Below are 19,737 nucleotides of genomic sequence, written 5' to 3'. Positions count from 1 at the left end.
GTAAAAATGCCTGCTACCCAGCCTGGTGTGTGTTGGGCTCCACATTATACTTCCCAGACAGAGGGCTTTCTGCCAGTCACACAGTTCAAATGGAAGCCCAGATTCCAAGCTTGTCATATCCTATGGTAAGTAGTAGTAGTAGTGTTAGTCACTCACTTGTGTCAAGTCTGACACGACTTTGTAACCCCTTGGACTGTAGCCTGCCAGGCTCCTCTGTTCATAGCATTCTCCAGGCAAGAATACTGAAGTGGGTTGCCATTCCCTTCTCCAGGCGATTTTCCCAACCCAGGGATCGGACCTGGGTCTCTCGCATTGCAGGCAGGTTCTTTACCATCTGAGCCACCAGGGAAGCCCTATGGCAGGTGGGCACCTCCTAATTATAAACTTGTGGGAAATGATACTTCAGGTAACTGCTTACCTTCCCTAAAAGAACACCTGCTGACCAATCCACTCGTGTCAAGGCTAGGTCACGGAGCTGTCCATTTTTGTCCTTACTGGCCACTGACGACCCTGGCTGTCTGTGCCAGCAAGGAAGAGTCATGTCCTCAGAATGAAGAATGTTTCCTTCCCCAATTCTTCCCCTGGAAACAGGTCTATCAGATCCAGTCCTTTTAAGAGTCTAAAGGCACTGACTGCAAAGCACCTTTAAAACATGTCAGCTCTTCACCTTGAATTTTCTTGAACCAGGAAACAGTTCTGCAGTTTTCTGTGTTAACCATAACTAGCAATAAAGAAATCAACAAGTACATGTGGTGAAAACTGTTTAAAAAGTGTAATGCAAAATACAGCTGTTTTGAATATTTTCAAAATGAGCTAGAGGTCATTTTGGAATGTCAAATGGAATGTCAAAAGATTAACTTCCTAATTTTGGCAACTGACCTCATCTTTGCTCTCAGGCTAGAATTCAAGCTTAGGTAGTACCCTTTTCACTCTGTAAGTTAAAATGAGGAGGGAAAAATTGATGGAACAAGAGAAGCATCATTTTTTTCAGTCTCATACAAAGACAAATGGGCTGTGTGAAGGGATCTGGCAGGAATGCTATCAAGTAGAAGAATCAGACACAATTGCAGAGTTAATTTCTATCAAAATAAGGAAAACCTTAGATGCTCATCATTTGAAAACAAATTTTATGCTAACGTTTGTCAGGGACAGCAAGTGATAGATACTATGCCTTCCTTGTAGGGTTTTCTCTATTGTCCTAGCCAATAAGAACTAGAAAGAAAAAAAAAATAGTGGTTACTTTGTATGATTATGATTTTAAAAGAAACACAAGAGTGTGACAGTATGTATTTTATCCAAATAAGATAAACTATTTGAGAATGTTACTTCTCCACAAGGTTACAATAAGGGATTCTAGCCTACTTACAGAGTCGCAGATGGTCAAAGCAGGTCCAGCTCTGACTTTAGCTCAGCCTCTGACCCAGTTTAATCTGCGAAGCAGCTTCTCTTGGCTCCTCATCTATCAAATGGGGATGATAATACCTGCCTGTAGAGCTGATGTGAGGGATCAAGTAAGGTGACCTATGTAAAGCTTCTCACATAATTTTGGGCACAGAATAGGCATTCTAAGTGTCTGTTCCTCTGTACTGTCACTGATGAATAATTTCAGTATTTCCTCCTCTACAAAAGGTAAGCATATTTGGCTTCTAGATCAAAACGCATTTATAAAAAAAGACAAACAAGTTTCTTGTCATGTCTATTCCTTTCGTTAGTCTCAATGTATGACTAAGTCTTGAAAGGTTTGCCTTGAACTCTTCAGAATCCTTAAAGGGTGCTGGGTCTTTGCTGTTAATTGCACCTCAGCAGTGAAACAGCCCGATCACAAACACTTCTGGTTTTGTGGGCAGGATGAGGTGATGCCACCTTTTTCTCCCCCAGCAGGTGACCCTCATTAGTCTTTCCATGACATTTCACAGTTTTCTCACAAATAAAAATTTAGACATTCTAAAAAAAAAAAAAAGTGTTGAGGAGACAGGCCAAAGTTGTCACTGAAGTGGAAAGCTATTTCAGAAACTGTATTTGTGATTTGTTACCCGCTACGTCATCCACTGCTAAGAGGCCTTGAATTTCCGGTGTTTGGTACTACTTCTCCTCTTTCGGGTTTGTGTATCTTTGCTTCTTAAGGCGCCTCTACTGAAGTATATACTGGTAGCACTGTTAGTGGCTGTTGTGTTAAAACTAAGACAAATGCACTTGAGTATCTGTAATATAATCATTTTAAATAGACCTCTTATTTGTTTTTCTGTCCATTCAATCTGCTACCCAGGAACTTCAGGTAAGATGATACTATTTTCAATTCAGATACGCTAGTAGGTGTTTTGCATCATTGCAGATTTATAACAACATAATTGCTTTTTCTCCCCTTGGAGAGTATGTATGCCTATTTGCACATTTGTATTGAGATGTGTGTGATAGAAGTATTTTTCTTGGTTGCTCGAGGAAGAAAATATTTTCTGAAAGTGTAAATACATTTTAAAATGTAGTTTTAAAATCTTTATATGTCTAGTTCTGGAAGTTGCATAATTTTCTCTCTTGAGGGAAGGTGAGTTTTTAAGTATGATCCATAGAAATCCTATAATTTTTCATTAGGCAGCTGCACAACTGGAATGGTTTGGGTTTGTGGTTTAATTCTTTTATTAAAAGTGAAATCAACAAGCTTTATCTAAATAATACACCACGTCCACTTCCAATCAACTGCTTTTATTTTCTAGGAATTAAGAGCTATCTTTGTAGGGTGAATGACTATCCAAGTGAGGACCTTTTGCAACTAAAAAGGAGTCTGGTAATGATTACACCCAGACAACAGGCATAAGCCAGTGTTATCCTGGACAGAGTGACCTATGAGCACACTATATCCAAGTCTTATAGGCTTAAGTCTGAGTAGGGTCATTTTGGGGAACATGTTTTGACTTCTACGTTCCTTCAACAATAATTCTTTTTTTGGTATTCCAATATCAGCGAATATGATTTCCAGCACTTCTACAGTATTCCATTGTGAGTATTTTCTCATCTCGGTATGAACTCTGCCTGAGTGGTTATTTAGGTTTGATAACCGACATATGCACACTGTCCATCAAGGATAGCCAGCCACCTTCTCAGTCTTCTCACACACACACAGTTTTGGCTTTTGACCCCAAAGGTGACGTAAAATGCAAACACGACATCTGGGTGTGGGGAGCTAGAAGGCAGCTCTGCGAGTGGGGGTGGTCCTGTGCTGTGAGAAGGCCCAGAGGACTTTCAATCACCACAGACTCCAGCACAGGCCAGGCTACTGTTGCTTTCAACCCCTCAGCCGCCACTAGGGAAACGGTTTCAACATCCTTGCCTCCGATGCAGTTACTGCATCCTCCAGCAGGACACCAAATATTATCCCTGCGAGAACAGCTTCCCTGACTCCCAGTTCCTCTTCACCTGAGCTGTGGTCAGATCAACGCAGTGGCACTGTGCCCAGTGCAGCGCTCCTGGCCCTGGATATATCTCTCTGCCAGCTCAGTGTGAGCCAGGTTCAGGGTGGGCGACTTCCAGAACTGCTGCCTGAGACAGTTCATCCAATCCATCCATTGATTCAGTGCAAGAGAATCAGTGCTGTGAATTTGTTTCACAGTTGTACATTTCACCCAGTAATTGTCACATTCCTTTTTCTGTTTTGTAATCTCATTTTTCTTTACCCTCTTTATTTCTTCACATACTGTGTTTTCTTTTTCTTCTTGGAGCTCTTGCCTCTTCCACATTTTTTTCATTCTTTCCGTGAAACAGCTGTTTTAAAATACCAGCACAATAGTAAGCCTTCCCTACCAGGGTTAAAAAACAAACTGTTAGGTATAAAATAAGTTAGGAGGAAATATTATACAGCACAGGGAATACAGCCACTATTTTACAATAACTTTAAGTGGAGAATAATCTAAAAAGATGTGAATTGCTATATTGTACACTTCAATTGTATAACACTGCAAATCAACTTACCTCAATAAAAAAAATAAATAAAAACAATCATTTGGTGGTAATGTAGCACAGTAGTTACAGATAAAAGGTACAGACAGAGCTATAAACTATAGAAATCAAATACTGAGTCGTATAATCAAACAGTCCTAAGGATAATCATAAATATCATAAATGGTGTGAATAATGATAATTTCCACATAATATCTAGAATGTGTTCAGGATTCTTATCCGTTGCATTATACCAGAGATCTGTTAGAATGGTAGGCTTTATTTTATTAGAAGCCAGAAAAAATAGACCCATAAAACCAGAGGAAAAAACTCATTAATTTTAATAGTAATTTACATCTCTCCCTGAAATTATATGATTATGCTATTAACTGAGCTCTCATCAGAAAGTTTATTTCAGTGAACCATCTGTGTTTAAAATGGCTAATGTACATGATAAGATTCTGTGCTAGATTTTATTCAGATTACCTATTTGGTTTAGGTTCAAATTTGCTCACCAATGGGTGAGTAATATTTCTCTTGCTTTATTCCTGGAGAGAAATAAAACCCACATTTGTTTTTAGGGGGAAGAAATTATATTCAATTAAATGAACTTACTTAATATATGATAATTTGTAGAGACAACCTGAGATATATCTGGAATCTTTCTGTAACACTCTACCTTGCCGCTTAGCCCAGTTCTCAGCACACATGTACAATTCAGCAACAGTCCCTGGTACCAGGTCAATCCTTCCAGGTCCAGGGAGGGAACTGTTTCCTGTGTTGGGACAATTGTTTAAAGATGAGCCTAAAGCAAAACTGAAGCCTTGCTGCTCTGGCCTCTGCATCGTGCATGATCGTCTGACTGTGCCCAGCTGCTCTCTGACACCCTTTAACTCTGCATTTTATCTGTGAAAACTGCTGTGGCAGAAACAGGCTGGAATGTGTACCTAATGCTCTTCAACTTAATACCCAGAAGCTGTGGACTGTGCCACAAGCATAGCCCTTACTTTGTTCTCTGGACAACAGTACTAAACAGTGGGGGTCAGGGAGTAGGTAAGGAACACCTCTGTTGATATTAACAGTCTCTTTCTGATAGCTTTTTGTTAACATGGCTCTTTAAGAGTATTCCCAAATCAACTTGTAAAACAGTGTTACCCACTGTGCCAAAGAAGAGTGTATGATCACATCTATCTGTGACTTAACATGTATTTAGGTGAAAACAGTGTGCTGTTTACTACTCTTCACAACACGTAAGCAAAATCATTGGTGCCCGTGTCCATGAGGTGAGGGCTTGAGAATTCATAATGAAAATATCGATGCTAAGCTATGACTGATTAGATGTGTGAAGCTGTACATGTGGGAGAATTCTGGCCTTAAAAAGCAGCTGACGGTGTGATTTCAGGGCGAGAGTATGGACAACTTCAACTGGGGAGTCCGCAGGCGTTCTTTGGACAGTCTGGACAAGTGTGACCTGCAGCTGCTGGAGGAGCGCCAGCTCTCAGGAAGCTCTCCCAGCCTCAATAAAATGAACCACGAGGATTCTGACGAGTCCTCTGAGGAGGAGGACCTCACCACCAGCCAGATCCTGGAGCACTCTGACCTCGTAAGTAGGAACTCTCCACCTCTTCTTCCCAAGAAACTGGGAGACTGCTCTTTGTCATTCAGGCAGCAGGGCAGTTTCCAGTTGCAACTAAAGAAACTTCCCACAGCTGCCAAACTCAAATCTGAGACTGTCGGGTGGGGTCTGTCTGATTCTAACTAGCTTCTTTGGAGGGTGCAAATGGAGACAACCACTAGGGGTTTCATCAGCCCTGAATGCCATCAGATTTGTTCAGGCCTAGATTTTCCTTAAATAACTTATTATGCTGAACTCTTTCTTTTAAAAAAAAAAAAAAATTCCTCCAACATCTGAAGTTTGAGGAAATAAGACATTTTGCTGGGGTTATCTGGAAAGAGAAGGGGTCTTTGTGTCTTACAGTGCTGGGCCTTGCCAGCTGCGGTGTTTAAGTTCTAATGACAGGGAAGTATGTATTACTATGTTCAATAGTTAGTACCTGTCCACTAGCAACCAGCTTGTACACTGGTTTGTACTCTTATGTAAAAAGTAATCAGAGCTTGTAAAGAATGGGAACGTCACACATGTTTCCTTTGCTTTCTCGACAGATCATGAATCTCTCCCCTTCGGAGGAGACTAACCCCATGGAATCACTCACGACCGCCTGTGACCTGACCCCTGCTGACCCTCACTCCTTTAACACCAGGATGGCTAGCTTTGATGCTGCTCTGCCTGATATGAATAATCTTCATATTTCTGAGGGTTCAAAGGTGAAGAGATTTTGGCAATTGTTGGTTGTGGTTTTCTTTCCAAAAAAAAACGTATTTCCAATTTTCTGAGCATTCTTAGCAGGTTATAAGTGGAGGGACTATCTTTATCTTTTATGAAATAATTGTTAGTGCCCCTGAGCCTAGGTTTTGAAGTTGCTTTACTCTCAAAAGACCTAAGCAACCATCTTCTTGTTGGTTGAAAGAGATTTGATTTGAGGTCCTTTTAAGATGAAACGTTTTGCATTTTCCAGAGAGCACAAACACTGCTGATTAACAGCAAAACAAATGTCTCAGATGGCTGAGACAGGGAAACTGATGTTCTTTGTCATGACTTTTATAAAACAATCTGTTAAGTGAGGTGTGGGTGTATGCATAGATTGGGTGACATTTTTTCCTATGTAGGAACCAATTATACAGGCTGTGCACTGATTGCATTCTCGCCTTTTGTTGGGCTATCACAAATTTCAGTATCAATCACAGTATTATGCACAAAACTGTCTTAATCGGCTCTCTGAGGAGAAAAGTAAGTAATGGATAGAATTTCCTTATTTAAAAGGTCAGCTTTTTAGAAAAACTTTAAAATGTGTATTTCATTTAAGGTTTATTTTATTGATTTGCATAAGCCATTTTGTCCATAAAACTATCAACTTCCACACTGTGTTCACATATGTATCCACATAAATGGCCAATAGTATAGAACTTTATTTTCTTATATTAGATATTCCAAAATTGCCTATTACTATTAGGATTAAAGTTTTCTTTAACTTGAATTTGGTTATGGTAGTTTAAGTTTAAAAGAGAAAACAGGAAAACATACATAGAAAACAGATTTATAAAAGTATATTCTTTCTGATGCTTCTACAGAAAAATAAAATACTGGCTATTCTGTATCCTTATACAGTGTACTAAAAATATATCTGAGATCTAGCAAAATCTATATACTGTAAACCAAGGGCAACCAACCAAACTGCAATCACCTAAAAATATTGAAGCTTGAAAAATAATTATTTCTAAGATTTCCCCATTACAAAAGGACTGTGACCAGGATTCTGAGAATTAGCAGAATCCTTTTCTAGCCAAAAAGGGGACCAGAAAGGAAACCTGAGATTAAAATGCCAGAACCTTTGGAATTAAACTTCATGGAACGGACATCACAAAATAAATGTGAAGTTATTATTAGCATATGTTATTTCTCAGTCTTGCAGTAGTCAACTTGTCTATTTTGAATGCTAAGTTATATAGATTTCTCATACAAAGCACTGCCTAAGTAATACTTTCATGGACTCACAAAGAAATCTATCAGGGCAAGGCTGAGTTTAATTTCTGAAAAGCTATCTCTGTTTTTTACATCAGCTGGGCTTCTGCAAAATTTGATTTATCTGTATTGTTAGAGAAAACAAGATGTTTTTATAAGATCTCAGCCTATCCCTAGTAGATTAAGTTTATATACATTAATAACCCAGACCAGTCGGCAGTCTCGTTGGCACCAGTCTAGTTTTAAAGAGCAGGAAGAGACAGATATGGATAAGCCCCTGAAACTCAGTATTTATAAGCAGTTCCTTCAAAGACATGAGATAACCTATTTCCCTAACATATCTGTAAACATTTCTAATTTCCCTATTTAATCCTAGATTCAAAATACTAAAGGGGCAGCCAGATGTCAACCGTGATAACGCTCTATTTCATATGCCTATTTTGCCCTGGTTTTGTCTTTAAGAAAATGACTCACTGAACCACGTACACAAGCTTTCTTCCTCTCCTCTTCTGTTCTGTGGTCAGGCTGCCTTCCTTCCTCTCCCGAAGAACAACTGGTCCTCCAGATGATTTCCCTCTGGCCTGGGTTCAAGCCCAGCCTCTTTTTCCATTTGACCTGCCAGTCGCTTTCCTGCCTCTCAGTGGTCCCAGCTCTGCCACCCTAGAGACGTCTCATCTCCCTGCTCATTCTACACTTTACGGCAACCCAAGAGCAGCCTCTCATATATATACGTGCTGCCTTCAGGGGATATTCCCAAGAGTGAAGCATATATGTATGTGGAGCTCAGAGGATGCTCAGTATGGAAGGCCTGTCAAAGAGGCGGGCTCAATGAATAGCTCTGGGTCACTCATGGGCATGGCAGAGACTTCAGGAGCCTTTACTATGCCAGGCACTGATGATTCTAAATTCTAGTTTCTATCGGTAACATTGGACATACTACAAATTATATACTGGAGAGTTAACTCCAGGTAACTTGCTTTAGAACACTGGGCTTGTACAACGAAGAGAGCTCTGAATCCAGAGATGGGTGTCTCTCACCCTGGCTTTGGCTCTGATTACATACCTGGTATTAGGCATGTCCTTTTCCTGTGTGGAGTATCTACTTCCTCATCTTTGAAAGTGGAGGTCAGACCCAGGGGGTCGCTTCCAAGTTTAGCATTTATACTCCTTAAGTGTGGATCAAATATGGTAATCTTCTGACAGCTTCTTTGGGAACTCTCTCAGAAAAGGCTGAAAAGAAGATAAAGAACAATGCTTCAGAGAATTCTTGAGTCTGGTTACACAAATTGACTATACCATAGCTAGAAGACAGATGCCCCCGATTTCCGTTATTCTCTGGATTTCAGAGTTGCCTCTGGATATCCTTACATGTTGGGGGATTCCTTTCTCTCCTTTGCTCCCAGGCTGATGCCGTCCAGGAAGAGGAGGACGCCACCGTGCAGGAGGATGACCTTTCCAGCTCCATCAATGAACTCCCGGCCACTTTCGAATGCAGCGACAGCTTTAGCCTGGATACGACTGACGCAGAAGAAAAAGGCAACCGAGCGCTGGACCACTTCACTCTTGCCAGGTAAAGGGTGTACATGGCACGTCATACTGGGTTTGCTCCAACTCCAGTTTAACGTCAGGCTTGTGCCTCTGGGACCTCCTCGCAAAGGAGTCCGGGCTGACATGACTTGGAAGGCTGTCAACCAGTAAGGAATCTTCCAGCTCCAGTGTAGGGCCTTATGCGGAACCAGTAAGGCTATGCCTATAGGAACTCTTAGAGCCCTGGAATAATAATGTACTCAGGCGCTCAGTCGTGTCTGACTCTTTGCAACCCCATGGACTGTAGCCCGCCAGACTTCTCTGTCCATGTGATTTTCCCAGGCAAGAATGCTGGAGTGGGTTGCAATTTCCTTCTCCAGGGGATCTTCCTGACCCAAGGATCAAACCTGCGTCTCCTACACTGCAGACAGATTCTTTACCACTGAGCCACCAGGGAAGCCCTAAAGCCCTGGAATAACATAAAAAGCCAAAAAGGAGCCCTTGGGGACGTGGTCCAGACCTTGTAAGCTTTGAAGATAAGCTAGCTTGGCAAGGCTTGGAAATGGAGTTCTTCCCATCTTGAGTTAAAAGACCAGAACAAGAGGCCCTTTATGAGCTACATACCTACTTTTTTTTTTTTTTAATGTGGGTGGCTTTCAGCTTCAAGACTGACATTTCTGAGACAAGTGAGATCTAGTCAGAGAATATAAACAGGAAACATAAAGGAATAGATTTTTTAAAAAAAACTTAATGTGGCATCTAGGATAAATCACAGATAATGCTACAGATCTGCTTCAGGAGAAGAAAGTCAGAATCCTAAAATCACTCCTCTGAACACTGCTTCTGACGTGGCTAGACAGAGGCTTTCTGTTATGGTGACACGTATCCTTTTGTCAGAGAAACAGCTTAGGGTGATACCTAGAGAAGAAATGTTGACTTTTCAGTTCATTTATTTTTCTCTCCTTTGTTTCCCTCTGTCTCACTGTGAATTTCTCTTATTTTCCTTTCTCTGCCCTTTTTCTCCTAGTCATTTATGTGTATGCACCCACTATTACTCTCCCTCCACAAAGGAAAAGTGAAAAGATTCAAAATTTTTCTCATTTTCTTAAAGTGAAAAATGAAAAAGACTGAAATGGGTCAAAGCACAGGAGTGAATGTGCCCTGTGTCTGGGGAAAGGCCGGCAGGAAAGTGAGGGTCAGTTGCTGAAGGCTAAAAAGCGGTCCCGTATCAGAATTGGGGAATCTTGGGAATTACGGAATCCTAGAGGTGAAAAATTCTCTTTTCTAGAATCAGAATCTCAAGACCTCTGACTGAGAGCCAGGCTCCAGAAGCAACCCCCACGGGAGGAGAGGGCAGGAGGGTGCCTCGGGTGAGAACCGACACTGCCGGCAAAGGTGAGGAGGACGCTGTTCCTGACTTTGTTGTCTGCGTTTTTTCCAGCTTTGGGGAAGGTGAGAGGGGAGTGTCGCCCCCTCCCTCGCCCTTCTTCTCGGCCATCCTTGCCGCCTTTCAGCCCACGGCCTGTGACGACGCCGAGGAGGCCTGGCGCAGCCACATCAACCAGCTCATGTGCGACTCGGACGGCTCCTGTGCTGTGTACACGTTCCACGTGTTCTCCTCCCTGTTTAAGGTGCGCTGCCCACAAAGGCTCCGCGGCTGCCAGCTGGTCTCTCCCTGGGTTTACACTACACTTTGTCCTCAGTTTCCTCTGCTTCATCCTTTCTTCCGTTCATTGTGGAGATGTTGTGCTGGGTGGTTCGGGCTGCCGGAACGTGATCCTCGCTGGCCCCTCCGGCTTTCACTGGCGTCATCAGGCACAGGCAGGCAGCCAGGCCTTCGGGACCACAGGTGGCGTCTTCAGCCAAGCCCATCCTCCAGCTCCTTTCCACTTCGACCTCTGGTGTACCTCTTTCTTCTTCGTGGTTTTTCCTTATCTTTTATCCCCACTCACCATGAATTCCTTCAACCTGCCAGCCTGTGACACTTTTTGAGAGGTTGATTCTCTTGAGGACATCATGAGATAAGGCATGGTAATGTGTGCTGGATGGAGGAATGGGGCCCTCTGATCACCTTCAGGAAGAACCATGGCAAAAGGGAGAGATAGGAAAATAAGGAATTATGTGAAAAGTGGAAAAAATGGGATCATCTGCTTTAAATAATTGCAAATTCAGGAAGCCATAATTTAGTTAATATAAAAGTAAAATCGGTTTTTGAGCCTGGAGGCCCTTCCATTCTTAGAGGATTGTATACCAATAGTACTAATAGCTAGTGTCTCCATATTCTCTGTTATTTGTGTGGCCCACTCACAAGTTTTCCAGTTTACTTTTCATGAGACCTGTCTGGGATGAACTGGGGGCTGGAGGGACTGTTAGCCTTAAAACAGGAAACAGTGGGCTGCTGAAAGATAAGAATCCAGAAACACCCTAACATTAAGCCAGACTGAAATTTAAAAACAAACTATCCCAAAGCTACCATTTGAGGTAAATTTGTAAAGATTCAGGAAAAATGTAATTTATTATATTGTTCTAAAGTCTGTGTTTAAGTAATGGTTAATCGTGTATATTTATGTTTGGCTGTTGTGATCCTGTCTTACTAGTTACTAGACTGCACGCTCAACTTTATAGTCCTGAGCAGGACTCTTCCTTCTGCCGAGAACCATCACCTCCTGTTTTCCCTCAGCTGTGCTCCCAATACATACAGATCCCTGATGGGGTGGCACTTCCATGAATGAGGCCTTCCTTTAGCTCTTTCTCCCCTTGCACTCCTGACCTGGGATCCCAGGCATCTGCCACACTGTTGGAATTACCTGTTTAGGTGTCTGTCTCCTGCAGGGGAGGGCAGGTAACGGTGTCTTGCTTTGATTCCAGTGGCTGGTACAGTGGCTCACACACAATAGGCGCTCAGTAAATGCAGCAGGAAAAAAACTTTTTTAATGTACATCTCAAAAGTATAGTTTCCACGTAATGCCAGTACATCAACAGGTTGTCATGTGAGCTGGTACATGGGGCTGGGTACTGGGAGGAACACTAGAGTTCGGATTTTTTTTTTATCAGTTGACTGGATCAATTCCTAAGACATTTATCTGCAATAATAATACAAATTGTGTTTCTCCTATTTTTTTTAATATTACATTTTTCTTTAAGAACTTTCTCAGCTACCATCAGATGCTCTGTGATTGAGAGCAAAGTCGCTGTTCCAGTATGCTGGCAATGAAGCACATTTCAGACACACAGTCTACGGTTCTTTCATCACACACTCACTGGGGCTGTTTACTTAGTTTCCCGATATTCCCCTGTGGTCTGGACACCACGTTGCCCTGTATTTGGTGGATTCTGGACGGAGTAGAGAGGAGGTTAACTGCAAAAATACTTTGCTTTTAAAAACAAGGAAATGGTTTCTAATGGTCCAGCAGGGATGGCTTTCCAAGTGTCTCCGTCACTCTATTTCCTTCCTGTGCTCCTGGGTTAGAATATTGTCATTTGTGTGCACAATGTCACCAAATCACATGCTGTTTTTATATGGAAGTCATAGGTGGCGCTAAAGTTCCCAGCCTCTCAGTCCAATAAAATGTAAACCCAGGTCTGACCATATTCTTGGGTGAGAGAGAAGAACCCAACTTCCTGGAGGACCTGGCTCCTCCTCACTCTGCCAGTCATCTGTTAATAGCTCTGTGATACACGGCATTTCCTGCTCCTCTCAGCTGCAGCATTCTGTCAAGTATTTTAAATTGCACATAAAACGAACACCACCATAAGACATAATGTTATGCGTTATGACAAGACTCTCAGATATATTAAATAAAAATAATATGCAGCACGGTTGGCATTTTTTTCTAGTATAACTGATAAGGAACCAAGAGCCTGCTGCTGTTTGGGGGACCTGCTAAGTACCCCATAGCAGGGCAGAGAGGATTTCTCGTGGATTAGATTCTCCAACTCAAAAGGTATGAAATCTCTTTGGGAAAAGCGAATGCCTAGATCTGGAATTATTTTTTGGTTAAATATTTTGTTCTTTTTGTTAAAAGATATTTTGAGTTGGAAGTTGGGGCTAAAAATGTTCTCATTTTGTCACTGACACAGGCCCCATGAGTCAGATTCTTCCTAATTACGGTTTTTCTTCAGGCAGTATAGGAGGAATAGTAACGTTTACAAAGCATTATCACTTATGAAAGGGATGTGAACTTAGAACCCTTACTCCATCACTTACTGTTTGCATGATCTCGAGTCCTCTGACCTCTCTTAACCTCAGGTTCTTTACCTGGTTGTGAGCACTGATGAGGTGACAATGTGCAAAGCTCTCAGGGAGACAGGTCCCACACAGAATATACTCTTTCTTTCTTCAGAGACTTTGTGGCTCCATTTTAGTCCTCCTGTCTCTGGGAGCTGTGATCTGGGAATGATAGAAAGGAGTCGTATCTCATGACCTTTTTCCTCTCACCCATACTGAAGTAATCTCAGAACTTACTCATCTGACAAACACACTAGGCGAAAGATTCTGGCTGGCACTGGCCATCAGCAAAAAAGCAAAGCAGCACTTATTTAAAAGATACATGGGCATCCACACATTGGGAAATGACATTTTAGGAAGAAACTTTGTCCACACTCACTCTGTTCCTATCTCACACACACACACAGGCCTGCCACTACATGCAGGACCTGTGCTGATTTGATATTTTCCTAAGAATTAAAGAAGTTTTTTTCTAGTGCCTAAGTTAAAACATGGCCTTTACAAATAGTAATTATGTTGCCTTTCAGAATATTCAGAAGAGGTTCTGCTTCCTAACCTGTGACGCAGCCAGTTACCTTGGCGATAACCTCCGGGGCATTGGATCCAAGTTTGTCAGCTCTTCCCAGATGCTTACCTCCTGCTCCGAGTGCCCCACACTCTTCGTGGACGCCGAGACCGTGAGTATCCCAAGCCTACTCCCATGGTCAACGGCCTGCCCAGCGGAGAGTGTGGAACTTCAGGGAAGCACGTGTGTAATTACAGTTTGTTGGAAAGATACTTCCGGTGTTTGTGAGCAGCGCTGTGTGGTGATGGGAGCCCCAGAGGCCTGGGTCTGCACAGGAATGGCTGTGCGTGGCCAGCCAAGGCTGTCACTGCAGGAGATCAGGGAGAGACCCTCCTCCCCAGCCCTGTGCTCCCTCTGTGTCCATGGTGCTTCTCTCTGATGACCCTAAAGGCTGTGAACATGGTGAGCTAACCTCTCAGAGCAGCCCTAGCCAGTCCCCATGATGCCAGGTCAGCCAGCCAGATGGATCCCCAGAGGCACCATGTCATCACTTTCTCTTCTTTCAAGAGACCACCTGCCCTCTTGCTGGATTCGTCCAGCCCCACTGCAGATGATAAATTTGAAGGATAATTAAAGTAGTCGCTGGCTGACTGCTGAATCGTGACTATATAAACACAATGCTAACCTTCCAAGACCGGCGAGCTCTCTGTAGGGGAGAGGGGCACCTCTTTCCAACCCCCATGCATATCACAGAACCGTCTCATCTGCTCAGGACTTACTGGGGTTTAGAGACAGTGAGGATGTGCTTCACTTCTGAAAGTCTCTGAAGAGTCATTCTTTCCAAGAACTTGATTAGTGGTTGGCTGTCTTGCAGCAAAGAATACGATATGAGAAATCTTTCCATCTTAAATGATTTAAAATGCAAATTAAATACAAAGACCTAGTTGGAGGTCTGTCTTCACATTTCCCGGAGTACTACTGGATGAAGACACTGGAGTCCATGCATAAAATGGATGCCGATTCTTAATGCAGGCTTCTGTAGAATGCTTGTTAAGATCTGTCTGTCTAAACTGATATGGGGGAAATGGGTATCTTCACAGGAAATTTAAATTAGCAAGTCATATTCAAGTGCAATTGCTTCTGAGAGTGGAGCAAAATTACAGACTGTACAGGTTATTAAAACAGATGCCACCCCCGACACACTCTATATTACATCTAAATATACTTCTCTTTTCTCTCTGTGTGGCCATGCCTTTGTCAAGGTGTCTCTCTGGAAGTTATTTTAATACAAATTATTTTCCTGTCTTTATTAGCTCCTTTCTTGTGGACTTCTGGACAAGCTCAAGTTCAGTGTTTTAGAACTGCAAGAATATTTGGATACCTACAACAACAGGAAAGAGGCCACTCTCTCAGTAAGCGTCTGTGTCTCTGTGCATATAAGTTTCATTAACACCAAATGAACCCAACCACCATGAGCTCTTGGGAGGCGATGTGAATAACACAAGAGAGGCCCTTTTGGGAGAAGACAGACGTATCCAGTCTTCCAACTTAATGGTGGTAGAACTATCAATAGTATGGGTTATATAAAAATGATACCTACAAAAGAGAAATTTTTTCAGCTTTCAATTTTAGCCCTATAATTTTTCTAACCAAGAAATTGGGGAAAGTGGGTATCTGTTTAATGTGTATCACTTTATCAACATTATAACCTCTCTTTTCTCAGAAATTGATTAATAAAACTGTTAATTGCGTCCTTCCAGTGTTCGCCTCACCCAAAACTGGTTGAGATGGATCTCATCTCTCTCCTCCACCACTCTCAGTAGCTGTCTCTCCCCATCACCGTGGTTTCTCTTGGCCTCAGCTCCTGCTCTTTTCTTCCTCCTTCCTTCAAAGATGTAAACTGTAAAATGTTACAGACAGAAGTGATTCAGAAACCATCCATGTAGACCTCCTGATTTCCAACAAATATTTGTGTGTAATTTCCAGGGAGCACTTCCCATCGTAGACCAGACACTATAAAAAGATCGTAGATTTTGAAGTCAGATGGAATTTGAACTCAAACTGCAGTTCAGTTTCTTAAGGGTTAGTAACCCTGGATAAGTTACTTAACCTCTTGTCATCTCAGATTCATCATCTATAAGACAGTGATACACTATAATAGTCACAGCAGCTGTCATTTTCCTGAGTCCTTTTTATATATCCAATAACCTGGTAAGAGTTATCTCTCTCAAATCATGTAATGCTTGCAACTACCCTGGGAGTTGCTATTATTCTTCTCATTAGCTGGGAGGTTGAAAAGTAGTTATTTAAACCCAGGTCTGTGGGATTCAAAGGTTCATGCTGTTAACTCCAACTCAATATTGCCTTTGAAATAGAAAGAGTGTATGTAAACTGCCCTGCACAAGTACCTCATACACAGAAGACATTCATTCTTAAGTTTTTGTTTCTTGTTACATTTCCATGACTGTCAAAGAGAGAGTTCTAACATTCTACTGCAGCAATTCCCTTTGTCTTCTATTTCTGTGGCTCTTTCACTCACTGTTTTCCAGCTTCTCGGGCATCAGTTAATAAAAGTAATCCTTTAATTCTGGTTGGTGAACAAGCCAGTCTTTTGATGTCAAGTGTGAGTTTCAGCTCTTCGGGGCTTGCTGTGTTCTACCCAAAGGTTCCTTTCACATCTATACTAGTTACTATACTAGATAGTTAAGCTGGCAGAATCTTTTAAATAGCTGGGCTATTATTGTAAGGTCTTTCTTACAGTAAACACATTCTTAAGCCACCACTGAATTCACCCGTGTCTCTCTCTCTGACAACAGTGGCTCGCAAACTGTAAGGCGACATTTGCAGGAGGCTCGAGAGATGGAGTGATTACCTGTCAACCCGGGGACTCAGAGGAGAAGGTAATGAACACCTGTTAGAGTTCATCTTTTCTGTGCTCTGACTTTGTGTGTTGGTTTTGATATACCCAAGAAGCGTGGAACTTGGGAAGAGGGAGGAAGCATCATCCCATACATTCCCACGAGACCTGTACAGTAAGCAAGAATGACATGAGCCAAGCATGATGGTGTGTTGATGGGATTGGTGGGGGAGGGTCTTCTTTTTGGAAAAGCAGAAGTATAAAAATAACCTTTCTGCTGGACACTAACTATACTAACCATTTTCCTAATAAAACTGTTCTTCGTTCAGAATATAAAACCAATGTCATAGGGCAATTATCTTTCAATTAAAAATTTTTAAAAGAGGGAAAAAAATCATTAATTCTTCACTGAACCACTTCTTTCAGTGAAGAAAGTCTCTGTTGACCTTTCAGCAATCACTCAGATTTTTCTTCTCATTTAGAACTGCTTTAAGTATACACCTCAGTCCAGCTGGCTTATAAATGTGTGCCGCCTTGTAAAAGAAACTCGGCAGAAAAGCGTGAAGTCACTCATTCTGTAGTTACTGCTGAGTGGTCCCCATGGTGGGTACAACAGTGAATTCTGCCTGGGTAGAGCTTCTGATCTATTCAGGGAGATGGACATTAACAGTCATATGTGTGTAAACTGTGACAAGTGCCATTAAGGAAAGGTGGGAACAGTGAGCTATGAAAGGATATAGCAGAAAACCTGGCCTAATGAGAGGGCGGTTCCGGGAAGGCTTCTCCACAGAGGTGCCATTCAGGCAGAGATCTCAGCTCTGAGCTGGAGTGTGCCAGGGGTTGCAGGGTGGAAGGCAGGGGCTCGGTGAGCCTGTGAAGGCCCCAAAGTGGCAGGGAAAATGACCCTTTGTGAAGACTGAAGGGATCCTGTGTGGCAAGGCAGGTAGGAAGTGACCAGGAGAAAAGTTGCAGAAGCCAGACCATGCAGGGCTTGGGTGCTTATCCTGACATCAATGGGAACCAATTAAAAGTTGTTAACAGGAGGGTGTGATTAGACTGGGGCTCTCCCACACTCCTGTGAAAACAGACCTAGTGAGCAAGCGAGGATTTGGGAAGACAGGTTAGGAGGCTACTTACTAGTCAAGGCAGAGATGTCCACTTGTAATTACACTATCACATCGAGAAAAGCATGTCAGAGTGTGGGGCCTTCAAAGGATGAGAAATCACCTTCAAGGTGGGCCTTGTGCAGAAATGATGGTGTTGCTCCATTTCAATATTGATCTTATATCCAGAGTTGGTGGAAGATTATTTTTCTAATTGGAGCTACCATTTGGCTTCCATTCCAAAGAAAAACCAAACAAATGTTTGACCTCAGAGCACTGCTTATCCTCCAGTGATTTACTCCAGCTCTCTTTTTTAAGTCAGATTCTCTGTCTTCTGGAATAGTTTGATGGTGCCCATTATTCTGAGCACTCTTTGCATGACGACAGATGGAAGCAGGGATTAGGAAGTAAGCTTTCACTTGAAGAATCTATGTCTGGGGAAAATAAAATTATATCTGGATATAAATTGCAAAGTCAACATGACAGAAATTACTCCACGTGTATATTCTATTTCAGACAAGCGTGGACTTTGTGGAAGGATTAGTGCTTACCTTACTAAACCTAGCAAACTCTTGAGCAGTTAGAGATGTCAGCTGGCCAGAGATGATGACCACGTACAGACAGGCATGTGAAGTCTCCAGACCCCAAGGCTTACCCCATAATGGCAGTAGCCGATTTCTAGTCATTCTTAACAGGTGACATAAGTGAGAAATTACTGTGGAATTTGTGGAAGAGAATATAATTGTTTTCTAGATGTTGAATATTTTCTGACTTTTTGTCTATTCTCAATATAAAGTTGTGACATCAAATTAATGAGGAGAGTTTACACTTAGGTAGCCTATAAGCTATAACCAATTCACAGACATGTTTTATTCAGCTTGTACAAGTTAATTGATTCAACATTTTGAACTTGTGTGAACACATTTGAACTTGTGTGAACACATTTGAACAAGTGTGAACTTGAAATTGTTCACACATACCCTCAAAACAGCATTTATGGCATCTCTTAAAATAAAAAAAATTAAAAGCTAGCAACACCAGGCCTGCCTTCCTAAAGTGGCAGCAGTGGCAGCAGCAGTGGCAGCCACCTTGAGCTGGGTGGCTCTCCACCATCCTTGTGCAGTGAGTTCCTGACCCTGCAGGTGAGAGCCAACCATCACGATGTTGTTTTCTTTATGATAGGAACATGTGCCTCTGTACCTAGGCCCCAAAATGGGGAAGTGAACGCCAAGTAGAAAGAGTTGTGCCTTTTGAGAAAAACGCCAGTGTTCCTCTTTGCTGCTGTGAGAACCATCTCTGTGTACTAAGATGCAAGGGCCCCCGTGCTGGGCTCCCTCCTGGAAGGAGCCTTGGAGGAGGATTCCCAGTGCGTGTACAAAACAGAACAAACCGTGCTCCTGAAAAAAGTGCTTCTAATATGTGAGAAGGATTTTGGAACAGAAGTTGTTTTTTTGTTTTTTTTTAAGGCAGGCATGATTAGTTAATACTTTAGGCTATTGGGTGACTACAATACCAGTTCTAGAATGAGGCACAGCGCACAGTTAATAAGATGTAAAACAAGGTGGGCGTGTGAGTCCCAGACATGGCTTTACCAGTGTTTTCTCCACCTGTGCACATCCTGAAGACAGACACATCTCTACATGACTTAAAAGCCAGCACTGACCTATCCATTGCCCGTGGAATTCATTGTGGAGTGGCTTCTGGGGAGCTGAAGTTCATAGAAATGTAGGTGAGGGTAAAGCGTTGCAGCTCTGGGCTCTCCAGGCCACAACCTCAAGCCTTCAGTGAATTAGCACAGCTCACCTCCTGGTTCTGCAGAGCTGGCCCTGGGAAAGCTGCAGAGGTCATCGCTTCATCTGCTGTAAGTGATTTTAGCTGATGGACACGGAATTTCACAGCCATTTCTGAGCACTACTTGAACACTCGACCCTATGGACTCAAGTACAATAATTTACATTTAGCCCCACTACATTTTATTACATTCAAATCATCATAGAATCTTCCTGG

General features: G+C 42.3%; 2 protein-coding genes across 40 annotated transcripts in view; one reads left to right on the top strand and one right to left on the bottom strand.

Moving 5' to 3' along the window:
- ZAR1L (zygote arrest 1 like) overlaps positions 1-19,737 on the bottom strand; it is a 110,116-nt gene that overhangs the window by 1,849 nt on the left and 88,530 nt on the right. For 4 of the 32 annotated variants that reach the window (XR_011569851.1, XR_011569863.1, XR_011569865.1 and 1 more), the window contains 8 exons: positions 17,765-19,659; positions 16,643-16,795; positions 14,550-15,670; positions 11,845-13,427; positions 8,879-11,108; positions 8,574-8,740; positions 4,546-4,705; positions 2,685-3,791 (listed from right to left, as the gene is read on the bottom strand). The gene's annotated coding sequence lies outside the window, so the exon portion shown is untranslated. Of the gene's footprint in view, positions 1-418; positions 3,792-4,545; positions 4,706-8,573; positions 8,741-8,878; positions 11,109-11,844; positions 13,428-14,549; positions 15,671-16,642; positions 16,796-17,764; positions 19,667-19,737 lie in introns of those variants that run through there. The other 28 variants (XR_011569857.1, XR_011569866.1, XR_011569868.1 and 25 more) reach the window with 28 other exon arrangements.
- Positions 1-19,737, top strand: part of FRY (FRY microtubule binding protein) — a 329,636-nt gene that overhangs the window by 300,956 nt on the left and 8,943 nt on the right. For 5 of the 8 annotated variants that reach the window (XM_070800572.1, XM_070800573.1, XM_070800574.1 and 2 more), the window contains 7 exons: positions 5,333-5,533; positions 6,094-6,255; positions 8,914-9,080; positions 10,326-10,668; positions 13,793-13,942; positions 15,084-15,182; positions 16,587-16,670. In XM_070800572.1, the coding sequence (XP_070656673.1) occupies positions 5,333-5,533; positions 6,094-6,255; positions 8,914-9,080; positions 10,326-10,668; positions 13,793-13,942; positions 15,084-15,182; positions 16,587-16,670 (1,206 nt within the window). The remainder of the gene's footprint in view (positions 1-5,332; positions 5,534-6,093; positions 6,256-8,913; positions 9,081-10,325; positions 10,669-13,792; positions 13,943-15,083; positions 15,183-16,586; positions 16,671-19,737) is intronic. The other 3 variants (XM_019971430.2, XM_019971431.2, XM_019971436.2) reach the window with 1 other exon arrangement.

Source organism: Bos indicus, chromosome 12, assembly GCF_029378745.1.
Source record: "Bos indicus isolate NIAB-ARS_2022 breed Sahiwal x Tharparkar chromosome 12, NIAB-ARS_B.indTharparkar_mat_pri_1.0, whole genome shotgun sequence".
In the NCBI taxonomy this organism is placed as follows: domain Eukaryota; kingdom Metazoa; phylum Chordata; class Mammalia; order Artiodactyla; family Bovidae; genus Bos; species Bos indicus.
This window is presented reverse-complemented; position numbering and strand designations above follow the sequence as displayed.